This window comes from Anser brachyrhynchus, assembly GCF_964034855.1.
Source record: "Anser brachyrhynchus genome assembly, contig: SCAFFOLD_713, whole genome shotgun sequence".
Taxonomy (NCBI): Eukaryota; Metazoa; Chordata; class Aves; order Anseriformes; family Anatidae; genus Anser; species Anser brachyrhynchus.
This window is the reverse complement of record NW_027663907.1, coordinates 184-14794: the sequence shown is the minus strand read 5'-3', so window position 1 is coordinate 14794 and position 14611 is coordinate 184. Positions and strand designations below refer to the sequence as shown.

General features: G+C 67.7%; 1 protein-coding gene across 1 annotated transcript; it reads right to left on the bottom strand.

Annotated features, from left to right (window-relative positions):
• Nucleotides 1-469: 469 nt before the first annotated feature.
• Nucleotides 470-13180, bottom strand: LOC308186672 (histone deacetylase 6-like; the record flags this gene model as incomplete). Its single annotated transcript, XM_080608792.1, has 23 exons — nt 13091-13180; nt 12870-12928; nt 12306-12416; nt 11557-11624; nt 11387-11432; nt 11180-11220; nt 10738-10786; nt 10103-10209; nt 9161-9223; nt 8758-8826; nt 8574-8670; nt 7799-7864; nt 7391-7450; nt 6576-6665; nt 5876-5979; nt 5591-5655; nt 4847-5087; nt 4313-4441; nt 4060-4228; nt 2036-2169; nt 1873-1941; nt 797-986; nt 470-717 (listed from the first exon to the last, which is right to left on the bottom strand). Coding segments are annotated over exons 2-23 (2219 nt in total), but the record flags the coding sequence as incomplete, so codon positions are not given.
• Between the last annotated feature and the right edge of the window lie 1431 nt (nt 13181-14611).

Sequence of the window (14611 nt, the reverse complement as noted above, 5' to 3'; positions counted from 1 at the left end):
CCACATCCCCCTACCCCGACCCCCTTCATCCCACTCCATCCTCCCCCGAACCCCCTTAATCCCCCCCAATCCCCCTTAATCCCCCCCAATCCCCCTTAATCCCCCCCAAAACCCTCTTAATCCTCCCCAATCCCCCCCAGTCCCTCTTAATCCCCCCAATCTCCCCAAATCCCCCACCCAATCCTCTTAATCTCCCCCTAATCCCCTCAACCCCCTTCATCCTCCCCTAATCCTCCCCAATCCTCCACCCAACCCCCCCTAATTCCCCCTAATCCCTCCCCAACCCCCCTTTACCCACCCAACCCCTTTAATCCCAATGCCCCCTTAATCCCTGCAACCCCTTTAATCCCCCAACCCCTCCCTTAATCCCCCCAGCCCCCTTAATCCCCCCTAATCCCTCCATTAATCCCCCCTACCCCCTTAATTCTCCCCTGGTCCTTTCCCAACCCCCCACTTAATACCCCCTCACCCCTCCCAATCCCCCCGTAATCCCTCCCAATCCCCCCGTAATCCCTCCCGGTTCCCCCTAATCCCCCCCCCCAATCCCCTAATCCCGCCGCCGCTCACCTCCAGCACCAGCACCAGGCGCCCCCCCGCCAGCCCCCCCAGCAGGTGGCTGAGCAGCCCGAAGGTGGGGGGCGACACCGCGCACCCCCCCAGCGGGTCGCCCCGCGCCGCGTCGAACCCGGCCGACACCAGCACCAGCTGCGGGGCGAACTGGGGGGGGGGGGGGGAATCCATTAATTAGATTAACTAATTAATTAACCCCCCCCCCCATCTAACGGCCCCCCCTCACCTGGCAGGCCACGGGCAGCACCAGGCGGGTGGCGGCGGCCACGTAGTCGGGGTCCCCGGCGCGCGGCCCCCCCCAGCCCACGTTGAGGGTGAAGCCGCGGCCCCGGCCCCGGCCCCGGCGCCACGGGGCCCCCCCGGCCCCCCCCGGGAAGAAGGCGCCGTCGTGGCGGTGCAGGGAGATGTACAGCACGCTGCGGGGGGGGGCACGGGGCGTGGTGAGAGACCCCCAGGGGGGGCGGGTGGGCACCCACGGGACCCCAAGGACCCCCCAGGGCCCCAAGAATCCCCCGAGGCCCCCCCATAGCCGTAAGGCCCCCTCCGAACCCATAACGCCCCCCCCCAAACCCATAACGCCCCCCCCAAACCCATAACGCCCCCCCCAGACCCTGACACACCTCCCCAACACCTGTAACGCCCCCTCCAGACCTATAAATCCCCCCCCAGCACCCATAATCCCCCCCAACTCCCCTAATCCCACCCCAGTACCCCACTCCCCCCACCCCCATCCCCACCAGAACCCCCCCAGCCCCATAAGTCCCCCCCAACACACTTAATCCCGACCCCAAGCCCCCCCCCCAGCACCCACAATCCCCCCCCAACACCCATAATCCCCACCCCAACACCCATAATCCCCCCAACACCCGTAACCTCCCTCCCACCACCTATAATCCCACCCCAACACCCCTAATCCCACCCCGACACCCCACTCCCCCCACCACCAGAACCCCCCCACCTCATAAATCCCCCCCCAACACTCATAATCCCTCCCGAACACCCATAATCCCCCCAAAAAACATAATCTCCCCACCGCTACCCATAATCCCGCCCCGAACACCCCTAATCCCACCCCGACACCCCACTCCCCCCACCACCAGAACCTCCCCACCCCATAAATCCCCCCAACACTCATAATCCCCCCCCCAACACCCATAATCCCCCCCAAAAAAACCATAATCTCCCCACCACTACCCATAATCCCGCCCCAAACACCCCTAATCCCACCCCAACACCCCGCTCCCCCCACCACCAGGACACCCCCACCCCATAAATCCTCCCCCCCCCCCCCAAAAAAACAACCTGGGGTCGTCCTCGAAGATCTGCTGGGTGCCGTCCCCGTGGTGCACGTCCCAGTCCACGATCAGCACCCTGCGGTTCATTTCGGTTCGGGGGGGGGGGCCCTAAAATCCCCTGGGAGGGGTCCGGGGGTGCCCCCCACCCTTTTTAAGCCCCCCCCCGGTACCTGAGGGCCCCCCCGGCCAGGCGCTGGGCGTGCCGGGCGGCCACGGCCACGTTGTTGAAGAGGCAGAAGCCGCCGGCGGCGCCGGGGCGCGCGTGGTGCCCGGGGGGGCGCACCACGGCCAGGGCGTTCTGCACCTGGGGGGGGGGCAGAAAATGGGGGGGGGTCAGTATGGGGTCTGTACGGCCCGCTGGCATCCTATACGGGTCCTTATAGCCCCCCCAGAGCCCCCCAAATCCCCCCCGCCCCATTAAAAGGGACCCTGATTGCGGCGCCCCCGTGGCCCCACACGACCCTATACGGCCCCCCCTGACCCTATAGAGCCCCCTACAGCCCCCCAGAGCCCCAAACGTCCCCTGTAAGACCCCCAAAGCCCCCAGACCCCCCCAATTAGTGATGGTAACCCCAACGGCCGTGACCGCGCCGCCCCGTGTGGCCCCACGCACCCCCTGCAGCCCCATATGGCCCTATGTGACCCTACACGGACCCCTATAGCCCCCCAGAACCCCCCAAAAATAGACCCTCAAAATCCCCGTAACCCCCCCCAACCCATTAAACCCATGGGGCAGCGACCCCACCGCCCCACGTGGCCCCACACCCCTCGTATGCCCCCACACACCCCCCTACAATCCCCATACAGCCCCTACGGCCCCCTATAGCCCCCAAGAACCCCTCAAAATCCCCTATAGAGCCTCAAAACTGCCCTAAACCCCACCAACCTGTTCAGAACTACCCTGATGGCAGCAATCCCCCTGCCCCGTGTGGCCTCGGACCCCTTGTGCGAGTCCCTACAGTCCCCCTACAGCCCCCCATAGCCCCCTACAGCCCCTACAGCCCCCATACATCCCCCATAGCCCCCTACAGCCCCCATACATCCCCCATAGCCCCCCTACACCCCCTACAGCACCCCACAGCCCTCCATAACCACACATAGGCCCCCTACGGCCCCCATGCAGCCCCCTATAACCCCCTGCAGCCCCCCTACACCCCCCCCACGCCCCCTACAACCCTGCTACATCCCCTACACTCCTCCATAACCCCTATACACCCCCCTACAACCCGCTATAGCCCCCTACAGCTCCCCATAGCCCCCTGCAGCCCCCCTACACCCCGTACACCCCCCCTACAGCCCCTACACCCCCTACAGCCCCCCTACAGCCCCTACACCTCCCCTACAGTCCCCCCCACAGCCCCCCTACGCCCCCTACACCCCCCCTGCAGCCCCCCCACAACCCCTACACCCCCCCATGCCCCCTAGACCCCCCCTACAGCCCCCCTACACCCCCCACACCCCCCTGCAACCCCCCCTATACCCCCCCTATGCCCCCCCTGCAGCCCCCATACCCCCCCTACGCCCCCCCTGCAGCCCCCATACATGCCCTACACCCCCCCTACAGCCCCCCTGCAGCCCCCCTGCAGCCCCTACACCCCCCCTACAGCACCCCCTACACCCCCTACACCCCCCCTACAGCCCCTACGCCCCCCCTACAGCCCCCCTACTGCTCCCACACCCCCCTGCACCCCCCCTACACCCCCCACACCCCCCCCTGCAGCCCCCCTACACCCCCCACACCCCCCCTACACCCCCTACAGACCCCATACACCCCCAACACCACCCTGCAGCCCCCCCACACCCCCCCTGCAGCCCCCCATACACCCCTACACCCCCCCTACAGCCCCTACGCCCCTGCTACAGCCCCCCTACAGCCCCTACAGCCCCCCCTACAGCCCCCCCTACACCCCCCCATGCCCCCTACACCCCCCCTACACCCCCCACACTCCCCTGCAGCCCCCCTACAGACCCCATACACTCCCCACACCCCCCTGCAGCCCCCTAACCCCCCCACACCCCCCTGCAGCCCCCCTACACCCCCTACACTCCGCCTACACCCCCCTACCCCCCCCTACACCCCCCTATCCCCCCCCACACTCCCCCTACACCCCCTGCAGCCCCCCCCACACCGCCCCGCAGCCCCCCCCCACCCCCCCACACCCCCCCACCCCCCCCACCCCCCCCCCCGGCCCACCTGCCCGCGCAGCACGGCGGTGACAGCAGCGCAGGCGGCGCCGGCGGCCAGGCGGGCGCAGGCGTAGGAGCGGGGGCAGAGGAAGACGGAGTTGTAGCGGGCGGCCGCCCCCCGCAGCTCCCGCGCCCGCAGCCCCTCGGTGGCCGCCAGCGCCGCCACGTGCGCCCTCCTGGGCGGGAAGGGAAGAACGGGGTGAAAAGGAGGGAAATCGGGGGGGGGGGGGGGGGGGAAGAAGGGCGGGGGGGGCGCTCACGTGTGGCAGGCGAGGAGCTGGGAGCGCAGCGCGGGGCGCGCGGGCAGGCGGAGGCAGCGCTGGGCCAGGCCCAGCTCCGTCAGGCGCTGCAGCACCCGCGCCACCCGCTGCGGCGCCTCGGGGTGCTGGCTGCGGGCGGGGGGGGTCAGCAGGGGGAGATTTACCCCCCCCCCCCATAATACGGGGGGGGAGGGGGTCCCCAGGCTCTCTACACCCGGGGGGGGGGGCACGCCGAGTGGGAGGGTGACCCCAAAACCCCGTATGGAGGGACCACAGGGTCCCAAAATGGCCACCGACCCCCCCCCCACGTCCAGCCCCCCCCCCCAAATATCCAGTGCCCCCCCTGCAGTGTGCAGCGCCCCCCCACCATGTCCAGCGCCCCCCCCACCATGCCCAGCGCCCCCCCCCCAATATCCAGCACCTCTCCGCTCTGCCCTGTGTCCCACCCATGATGCCCAACTCCCTCCCGATGATGCCCAGCGCCCCCCCCCCAAAGGGCGGCCCACCCAAGGGTGCCCCCAGCCCCCCCCCGACCTGTCCCAGGGGTTGCAGTGCTCCTCCATCCGCTCGTCGTACAGCAGCCCCGTGCGGGCGGTGGGGCGCGGCCCCTCGTCCCCCCCCGGCGGCTCCAAGGGGGGATCCGGGACCTCCTCCAAGGGGGGGTCCGGGTCCTCGTCGCCCCCCGGGACCTCCTCGCCCTCCGGCAGCTCGCGCTCTTCCTCACGCTCCTCGTCCTCACGCTCCTCATCCTCCGGCTCGTCCTCCACGTCCGGCTCTGTGGGGGGGAGGCCTCAGGGGGGTGCCCCTCGACTCCTGACCCTCTCTGGGGGCCCCCTGGCATGGTCATGGGGCTTGGGGGGGGTCCCGGGGCCTGAGGGGGGGGCTCAGGGACCCCTAAAACGTGGCTGAGGGGAGCCAAGATGGTGCCGGGGTGGGGGGGGCAAGCTGCCTAGCAACCAAGATGGCTGCCTAGCAACCAAGATGGCCGCCCTAGCAACCAAGATGGCCGGCCTAGCAACCAAGATGGCCGGCCTAGCAACCAAGATGGCCGCCCTAGCAACCAAGATGGCCGCCCTAGCAACCAAGATGGCCGGCCTAGCAACCCAAGGAGCACCCTAGCAACCAGGCCTGCAGAATTCCTCAAATCCTCCCTGGGGGGGGTTGGGGCCTCCCTAAAGCCCCCCCCCACTGCTTTGGGGGTGTTAAAGGGCACCCCCACATTTCTGGGGGTTGTTTAGGGTTTTTTTCTCCATTTTTTGGGGTGCTCCAGGGACTCACCACAGCGCAGGCCGCTCCAGTACTTGCGGTGGGCCTCTAAGGTGCGGGCGATGCTGCCCAGGCCGCTGCAGGGAGGGGGAAAAGAGTTGTGTTATGGGGGGGCACCCCAAAGCCTCCCTGACCCCCCCCAACCCCCCCCAAGCCCCCCCCAACCACCTCAACCCTCCCCAAATCCCCCCCAAAGCCCTCCAGCCCCAAACCCCCATAACCACCCCAAAACGCCCTTCCCTCCTTCCCCCACCCCCCCGCTCCCCCATAAACCTCCCCCAAACGGCCCCCCCTCACCTGGGGGTTGGGGTCATGGGCCCGGGGGGGTCCCCGGGGTCCCCCAGCAGCGTGCGCAGGACGGCGCTGAGCCCCCCCGGCAGCGCTCCTGGCTGGGACCCCCCCTGTGGGAGAGGGGTGGGGGGGGTCAGGGGGGCCCTATGGACCCTACACTGTCCCCAGGGCATCGAGAGCCCCTATAGCACCCCCTATCACTCCAGGACATCTCCTGTAGCGCCCCCTATACCCCTCTATATCCCCCCCAACCATAAATCGTTCCCTATAGCCCCCCCCTCACCCTCCTCAACCTTTTCAACAACCCCTACCCCCTGCCATCCCCTATAGCCCCCATACCATCCCCATACCGCCCCTAACACCCCCATGCCATCCCCCGCGGACCTCCTCATAGCTTCCCTATAAGTATCCCACGGGGCCTACAAGCACTATAAAGCCCCCCCACGGGGGATCACGAGCTCCCTCAACCACCCCCAACCCTATACGATTCCCCAGGATGAGATACAGACCCTATAGCCCCCACCAACGGTCCCAAACACCCCCTATAACTCCCACAGATGGGCCACGTATCCCCTACGCTCGCGTGAGCTGCTCAAAGCGCCCCTGTAAGTGCAACGGGTGGTCGGTACGGCCCCCATAGGTCCCCCAAATGGCACTTGTGCCCCTATACCCTCTGAGAGCTCCTATAGCCCCTATAGGGCCTTACCTGGAGGGCGAGGAGCAGGCACCCCCCCGCCAGCGCGGCCAGCAGGTGGGTCAGCAGCGAGATGCCATCGGGGGAGACCCCCACGCGGCCCTGGGGGGCACCTATAGCACCAGGGAGGGGGGCACGGACCCCCCTCAGGGCCCCTATAGTGCCCACAGGGGGCACAGCCCCCCCTCTGAGCACCCCCATAAAGCCCAGGGGACACCACGCGGCCCTATATAGCCTCCATAGCACCTGCGGCCATCCTATACAGCCCCCGTAACCCCCACAACCACCCCGTAAAGCACCTGTAACGCACCGCAGACCCATATACGTCTCCTAAGACAACCCCATAGTGTCCATAATTACTCCATACCACCCCAAACCACCTCAAAAAATCCCATACACCACTCTAACCCCCCCATACACCCGCTATACCAGCCCAGAAAGCTCCGTATCTCCCCCTATACCACCCCAAAAAAGCCCATATGGCTCCTATACCACCCCCCAACACCCCCTAAACCACCCCAAAAAAGCCCATATGGCTCCTATACCCCCCCACACACCCCCTAAACCACCCCAAAAAAGCCCACATGGCCCCTTTACCACTCCGCCCACCCCTTAAAGCGCCCCAGAGGGATCTATAGGGTCTCCATACCACCCTAAAGCGATCCGTAGGGTCCCCGCGCCACCCCAGAGAGACGCGTTACGGCATTAACCGACACGAGGGGGGGACCCACAGCACCCCACGCCCCCCCAAACCCACCCCAAACGCCCCCCGGCCCCTATAGACCCCCCTAAGACCCCCCTATAGACCCCCTATAGGCGCCCCTTACCTCCGGGTCCCCCAGGGCGCTGTCGATGGCGGCGTTGACCAGGACGAGCTGGGGCTGGAACTGGGGGGGCGGCGCCAACGTCTGCGTGGCCGTCCGACCCCGGCCCCCCCGGGACCCCCCCGGGACCCCCCCAGACCCCCCAAGACCCCCCCGGGACCTCCCCAGACCCTCCCAGCCCCCCCCCAGAACCCCGGCGGGCCCCCCAGGCCCCTCCCGGCCCCCCAGGACCCTCCTGGGCCCCCCCCGGACCCTCCCAGCCCCCCCGAGGACCCCCCCAGGCCCCTCCTGGCCCCCCCCCAGGACCCCCCCCCCGGGACACCCCCCGGACCCTCCCAGCCCCACCAGGACCCCCCGGGACGCCCCCGGACCCTCCCAGCCCCCCCCAGGACCCCCCCGGCCCCCCCTCACCTCCAGGGCAATGGGCAGCAGGAGCTGCAGGAAGGCTGCCGCGTAGTCGCCGTCCGTCGCGCCGGGCTGGGGGGGGGGGGGCACCGTCAGACCCCTATAGAGACCCCCCCCCGCCCGAAGGCCCCTCTATGGAGGCCCTATGGCCCCTGTATGGCTGTGCGCCCCCCCCCACAGCGCTCCACAGGGACTCGGGTACCCCTATAGGGGCTTTGTAAGCGGCCCTGCGCCCCCCCCGTAACGCCCAACGGGGAGCATGCAGCCCCTACAGAGCCCCCCAGCCCCTATAGGAACCCCCACAGGCTCCTTTAGGAACACCTATGGGCTCCATGTGCCCCTACAGAAATCCCTATAGGCTTCTGCCACCCCTGTAGGAGCCGCTATAGGCTCCCTCTGCACCTACAGGAGCTCCTGTAGGCTCTACCTGCCCCCATAGGAGCCCCTATAGGATTCTGTTGCCCCTATAGGAACCCTTATAGGATTTTTCCGTCCCCATAGGAACTCGTAAGAAGTTCTCTTGTCCCTACAAGAACACTTTTAAGATGCTGCTGTCCCCATAGGAACGCCTATAGAATTCTCTCGCCTCTATAGAAACCCTTAAAGGATTTTCTTGCACCTATAGAAACCCCTATAGAACGTTCCTGCCCCCATAAGAACCCCTATAGGCTCCTCCCACCTCTGTGCGAGCCCCTAAAAGCTCCACCCACCCCTATAAGCTGCCCCCACCCCCCCAGACCCCTATAGCCCCCCCCCCCCACGGCCCCTATAGGATCCATACCTCCTCCCAGCGCAGGTCGACGGTGAAGCCCTCGCCCCGGCCGGTGCCGACGCTCGGGGGGGGGTCCTCGCCCCAGTGCACCCCGAAATAGAGAACGCTGCGGGGGGGGGGGGGGGGTGAGGGGGGGCTCCCCCAGCGCTCCCAGTACCCCCCCCCAGTGCTCCCAGTGCTCCCAGTAACCCACCTGGGGTCGTCCCGGAACAGGCGGGGGGTGGGGCGGCCGGGCGGCGCGCACCAGTCCACGATGAGGACGCTGCGTTTTGGGGGGGGGGGGTAAGGGACGGGGGGCGGCACCCCGAGTGTCCCCCCCCTGACCCCATAACCCCCCAAGGACCCTCCCCTACATCCCCCGTACCCCCCATTGACCCCCCATACCCCATACTCCCCCCATACCCCCCCACCGACCCCCCCATACCTCCCCCCCCCCCATAACCCCCCAAGGACCCTCCCCTATATCCCCCGTACCCCCCCAATGACACCCCCATACCCCACATCCCCCCCATGCCCCCTCCATACCCCCCCTAAGGACCCCCCCCCTCACCCCATATGCCCCCCATACCCCCCGCCCCCCGAGGACCCCCCCTCACCGCTGCACCCCTGGGTGCTTCTGGGCCGCCCGGGCCGCGATGGCAACGGCATCCACAGGGGGGCTGCGGGGAGATTGACACCCTATAGAGACCCTATGGCACCCTGCAGAGACCCTATGCACCCTATAGCGGCCCTAACGAACCCTACAGAGACCTTACAGTACCCTATAGAAACAGTAAAACACCATACAGAAACTCTATAATGTGCTACACAGGCCCTAGATACCCTATAGAAACCTTATAGTACCCTATAGAGACCCTATGACACCATATGGAAACCTTACAATGCCCTATAGAGACCCTACACACCCTATAGAAGCCTTATAGCACCTCACAGAGACCTTATCGCACCCTTATAGGATCTTATAGCGTTATGACATGCTATAAAAATCCTAACAGGCCCTATAAAAACCTTTTAACACCCTATAGAGACTTTTTAACACGCTATACAAACCCTACACACTCCTATAAAAACCCTATAAAACGCCATAAAGACCGTTTAATGCCCTATAGAGACCCTATGTAGCCCTATAGATGCACTTTAGCACCCCGCACAGACCTTAAATCGCCCTGCAGAGACCATACGGCACCGTATAGAAACCTCTTGGTTCCCTATAAAGACCCTACGGTGCCCTATGGAAACCTTATGCTGCCCTATAGAGATCTTACAGCATCCTACGAGGCCCTCCAGCACCTCACAGCGACCCCGAGGCCCCCTATAGCACCCGCACGGCCCCTATAGCACCCCCGCTACCCACCCAACAACCGGTAGCCCACCACGTACCCTATAGAAGCCCCCCGAACGCCCCCTATACCTCACCCCGAAGCGACATACACATTCTACGAGCAGCCCTCAAAGCCCCACGTGGGCTCCACACCCCCCACGCCTGCCCCTATCCGCTCCCCCAGCCCCCCCCGCACCCCCCCCCCCCCCCCCGGTACCTATAGGATCCATAGGGGGGCAGCAGCGCCAGCCCGTTGCGTACGTCCCCGCTCAGCGCCCGCCCCAGCAGCGCCAGCAGCGCGCCCACGGCCCGGCGGGCTGGGTCCTGGGGGGGGGGGACGACACATGTAGGGGACCCCCCCGGAACCCCCCCCAGAGCTCCCAGCTTCCATAGGGACCCTTTAACCCCCTGGGGACCCTATAGATCCCACCCACAAGGTGCACTGGACCTCCTCGGTGACCCCACTGGGACCCATGGGACCCCCTCAGACCCCCCCCCATAAACCCCCTGGGATCCTAAAGACCCCCCCCAACCCACAGACCCCCCTGGGGACCCTATAGACGCCCCCCCCCCGGACCCATAGACCCCATAGGAACCCTATAGACCCCCCCAAGCTCCCCTGACCCCAATTTAGGGACCCTCTGGAACCCCACCCCAAATCCCCTGGGGACCCTATAGACCCCCCCAACCCCCTTCCCCCCCCCCCCAGCCCATTGACCCCTCCCCCAAACCCCACTGAGCCCTCCCCGGGGCCCCCATTAACCCTCCGGGACCCTACAGACCCCCAAGACCCCCCCACATTAAAGCCCCCCCCCCCCCCCCAAGGCCCCCCCACGCCCCCACGGGACTCACCGGGTGCTGGGGGGGGGGCGGCGCCCCCGGGCTCTGCGCGTCCTCGGGGCTGGGGACCCCAAAACAGCCTCAGAGACCCCCCCCCCAAATCCCCCCGTCCTCTTCACCCCCTCCCCCAAAACCCCCCAAAACCTCTAAATCCCCCCATGACCCCCCCGTACCCCCCCCAGACCCCATAAACCCTCTAAATCCCCCCCACATCCTCCCCAACCCCCCCTAACCCCCCCCAAGCCCCCCCCATATCCCCCCCATATCCCCATAAACCCTTTAAATCCCCCCTAAACCCTCTCAAACCCCCCAAATCCCCCCAAACCCCTCTAAATCCCCCCAAATCCCCCCCATTGCCTCCCCAAGCCCCCCCAAATTCCCCTACCCCCCCCCATATCCCCCCAAAACTCCCCAAATCCCCCCCAAACCCCCCCAGCCCCCCCCCAGCCCCCACCTGGGCAGCAGCAGCAGCTCCTCGTCGGTGGCCGCCCGGCCCTAAAGCACAGACACAGCGTGGGGACCCCCCCCCCCACCCCAAAAACAGATTCGGGGGGGTGGGGGGGGGGGCTGCAGAATCTTGGGGACCCCAAAAATCCGGGGAAGGGCCCCAAAGTTCCAGAAATTCCAAAAATTTGGGACCGCCCCCCCCCCAAAATCTCACCTCCACGCGGACGCAGCGCTGCGCCAGCTCCGTCCATCCGGCGTAACTGCGGGGGGGGGGCACGGCGGTTTTAGGGTCTCCGGCTCTATAGGGGACGCTGCCCCCCCCCCCTTTATAGGGTTAGGGGGTGCCCCCCCTTTCCCTGTGCCCCCCCCCCCCCAAATTGTCACCTCTCGCCCGGCTCCTCGGCCTGCACCAGCCCCGTCCCCGTGGGCGCCGCTGCCTCCGCGCCCAGCTCCTGCCACGGGGAGGAGAATTTGGGGCGGGGGGGTCCCCAAAAAGGGGCCAGGGGGCTGAGGGTGCTGCCCCCCCCCCGACCCCCATTTCTTAGGGCCCGACCACAGGGGCCCCTTTATTTCGGGGACTAAGACCCCCATACTTGGGTCCCCCCCCCAAAATGGAACCCGATATTGGGGTGCACCCCCCCAGACCCCAGTACTGGGGGTCCCCAAAAGAGACCCCCGAGTTTGGGTGCCCCCCCCCCAAACTCCTATATTTAAGCACCCCCCCAAAAAGGTCTTTTATAATAGGGAACCCCCCAAATACCCAAAAGCCCCCCCAAAAGGGACCCCAGTATCTCCAAGACCCCCCCCCAAACCCCACAAACTGACCCCAAAAACCACAGCCCCCCCGGGACCCCACAACCCCCCCGCAAAGGGACCCCAATATCCACAGAGCCCCCCCCAAAGACCCCTGAGCCCCCCAAAATCTTCGAGCCCCCCCAAAACCCCCCAAAGCAACCCCAAAATCCACAGCGCCCCCTTCCAAGACCCCACAACCCCCCCAACTGGGGACCCAAGCCCCCCCCCACGTCTCCACCCTAAGCCCCGCCCCCTCCCCTCCAAGCCCCGCCCCCTCCCCTCCAAGCCCCGCCCCCTTCCGGCCAAGCCCCGCCCCCTTCCGGCCCAGCCCCGCCTACCAGGTGCTGAAGCTCCGCCTCCAGCCCCTCCCGCCGGCTGCGGGCCCGGCCCCGGCGCTTGGCCTCGGGGAGCCCCCCCCGCTGCGGGGGGGCGCGGCGCCCCGCCCGGCCCTGGGTGGAGCTCCGTCAGGACACGCCCACCGCCGGTAAGCCCCGCCCACCGCCCTCAAGCTCCGCCCACCGCCCTCAAGCTCCGCCCACTGCCCTCAAGCCCCGCCCACAACCCTCAAACCACCAGCAGCTGCCCCTCAAGCCCCGCCCACCGCCTTCAAGCCCCGCCCACCGGCGCTAAGCCACACCCACCGCCCCAGCTCCCAGCTGTCCTCGAGCCACGCCCCCACCGTAAGACCACGCCCACCCCGCCTAAACCACGCCCACCCATCAAAGCCCCGCCCACCGCCCCCTAAGCCCCGCCCACCACCCACAAACCACGCCCCCATCTCTCAAGCCCCGCCCACCGCCCCTGAAGCCCCGCCCACCGCCCTCAAACCCCGCCAGCCCCCTTTAAGCCCCGCCCACCTTTCCCAAACCACGCCCACCGCGAGGCCCCGCCCCCCTCCTCACCATGGCAACCGGGGGCGGGGCTCTAGCGCCGCGCGGGGGGGGGCATCGCGGGGGGGGGCCTGAGGGGGGCAACGGGTTAGGGAGCGGCGGGGAGGGGCACGGGGGGGGGTTTAACGGGGGGGGGGGAGCCGGGGAGCGCGGGGGGGCTCCGGGGGGGGCGGAGAAAGGGGGGGGGAGGGGGGGGAAGCGGGCGGGGGGGGGGCCGGAGCGGCCGCGCTCACCTGCAGCCCCGTGCGACGCTGCCGCCGGGCGCGCCCTGATGACGTCACAGGCGGCGCGACTCGCGGAGGGGGCGGGGCTTAGAGGTGGGCGGGGCTAAGAGCGGGGCGCCGCCAATGCCCATGTCGGGTGCGGCTCGCGGCGGGGCGGGGCTTTTCGGCCGCCATGATGGGTGCGGCTCAATGGGGGTCGCCATCTTGGGCGTGCCCCTGTGGGCGCCGCCATCTTGGGCGTGCCCCAGTGGGCGCCGCCATCTTGGGGGGGGATAAACGTGCAGTATAGCGGGGTAACCAAGGGTGGGCGGGGGGGGGCCGGGTTTTGGGGCCCCCCCTTTTCAATGGGGGGGGGCTCAAAGCCTCCAGGGATGCCGCATGCCGCCCCCCCCCCCCCACAAACCACACACCAGCTCCGCTTGCCGTACAAAACTGTATTTGGGGGCTCCCCCCCCCTCAAAGCTGGGGGCTCAGCCCGGGGGGGGGCCCGGGTGCGCTGGGGGGGGCCCCGTAGGCTGCCGAGGGCCCCCCCAGAAAGGGGCTGGGGGGCGCGAAGGGGAGGAAATGACCCGAGAGCACCACGGGGCTGAGGGCGTAGAGGGCGGCCGGGTCGTCGGGGGGGGGCGGGGGGGCCGCGGCGGGGTCCGCGCCCCCCCCCATCGCCGCCGCCGCGGCCCCCCCCCCGGAGCCCCCCCGGCGCTTCTTGCCCTTGGCCGAGACCTTGCGGTTGCGGGTCTGGATGCCGTCCTTGCGCATGGTCAGCGGGCGGTTCACCTGCAGCAACAACGGGGGGGGCGCATTTAGGGCGGGGGGGGTCAGTTTTTTTGGGGGGGGGTCCCGGGGGGGGCACTCACGCGGTGCAGCTTGTAGTAGAGGCCGCAGGCGTTGCAGACGGGGTCCCCGCGGGGGCTGCGGCGCCACAGGGTGGTGGTGCTGGTCTGGCAGTTGCTGCACACCGTGCCCGCCCGCTTGCTCACCAGCTGGGGGGGGGATTACGGAGGATTGAGGGGGGATTAAGGGGGATGGTGGGGGTCTGGGGGGCGACTGGGGGTCCTAGGGGAGGGATTAAGGGGAATGGGGGGAGATTATGGGGTTCTGGGGAGGCAACTGGGGGTCCTGGGGTGGGGATTAAGGGGGATTGGGGGAGATTAACGGGGAATGGGGGTCCCGGAGGAGGGATTAAGGGGAATGGGGGGAGATTAAGGGGTTCTGGGGGAGGATTGGGAGGGTCTGGGAGGCAACGGGGGTCCTGGGGTGGGGATTAAGGGGGATTGGGGGAGATTAACGGGGAATGGGGGTCCCGGAGGAGGGATTAAGGGGAATGGGGGGAGATTAAGGGGTTCTGGGGGAGGATTGGGAGGGTCTGGGGAGGCAACGGGGGTCCTGCGGTGGGGATTAGGGGGGGATTGGGGGAGATTAATGGGGAATGGGGGTCCTGGGGGAGGGATTAAGGGGAATGGGGGGAGATTAAGGGGTTCTGGGGAGGATTGGGAGGGTCTGGGGAGGCAACTGGGGGTCCTGGGGCGGGGA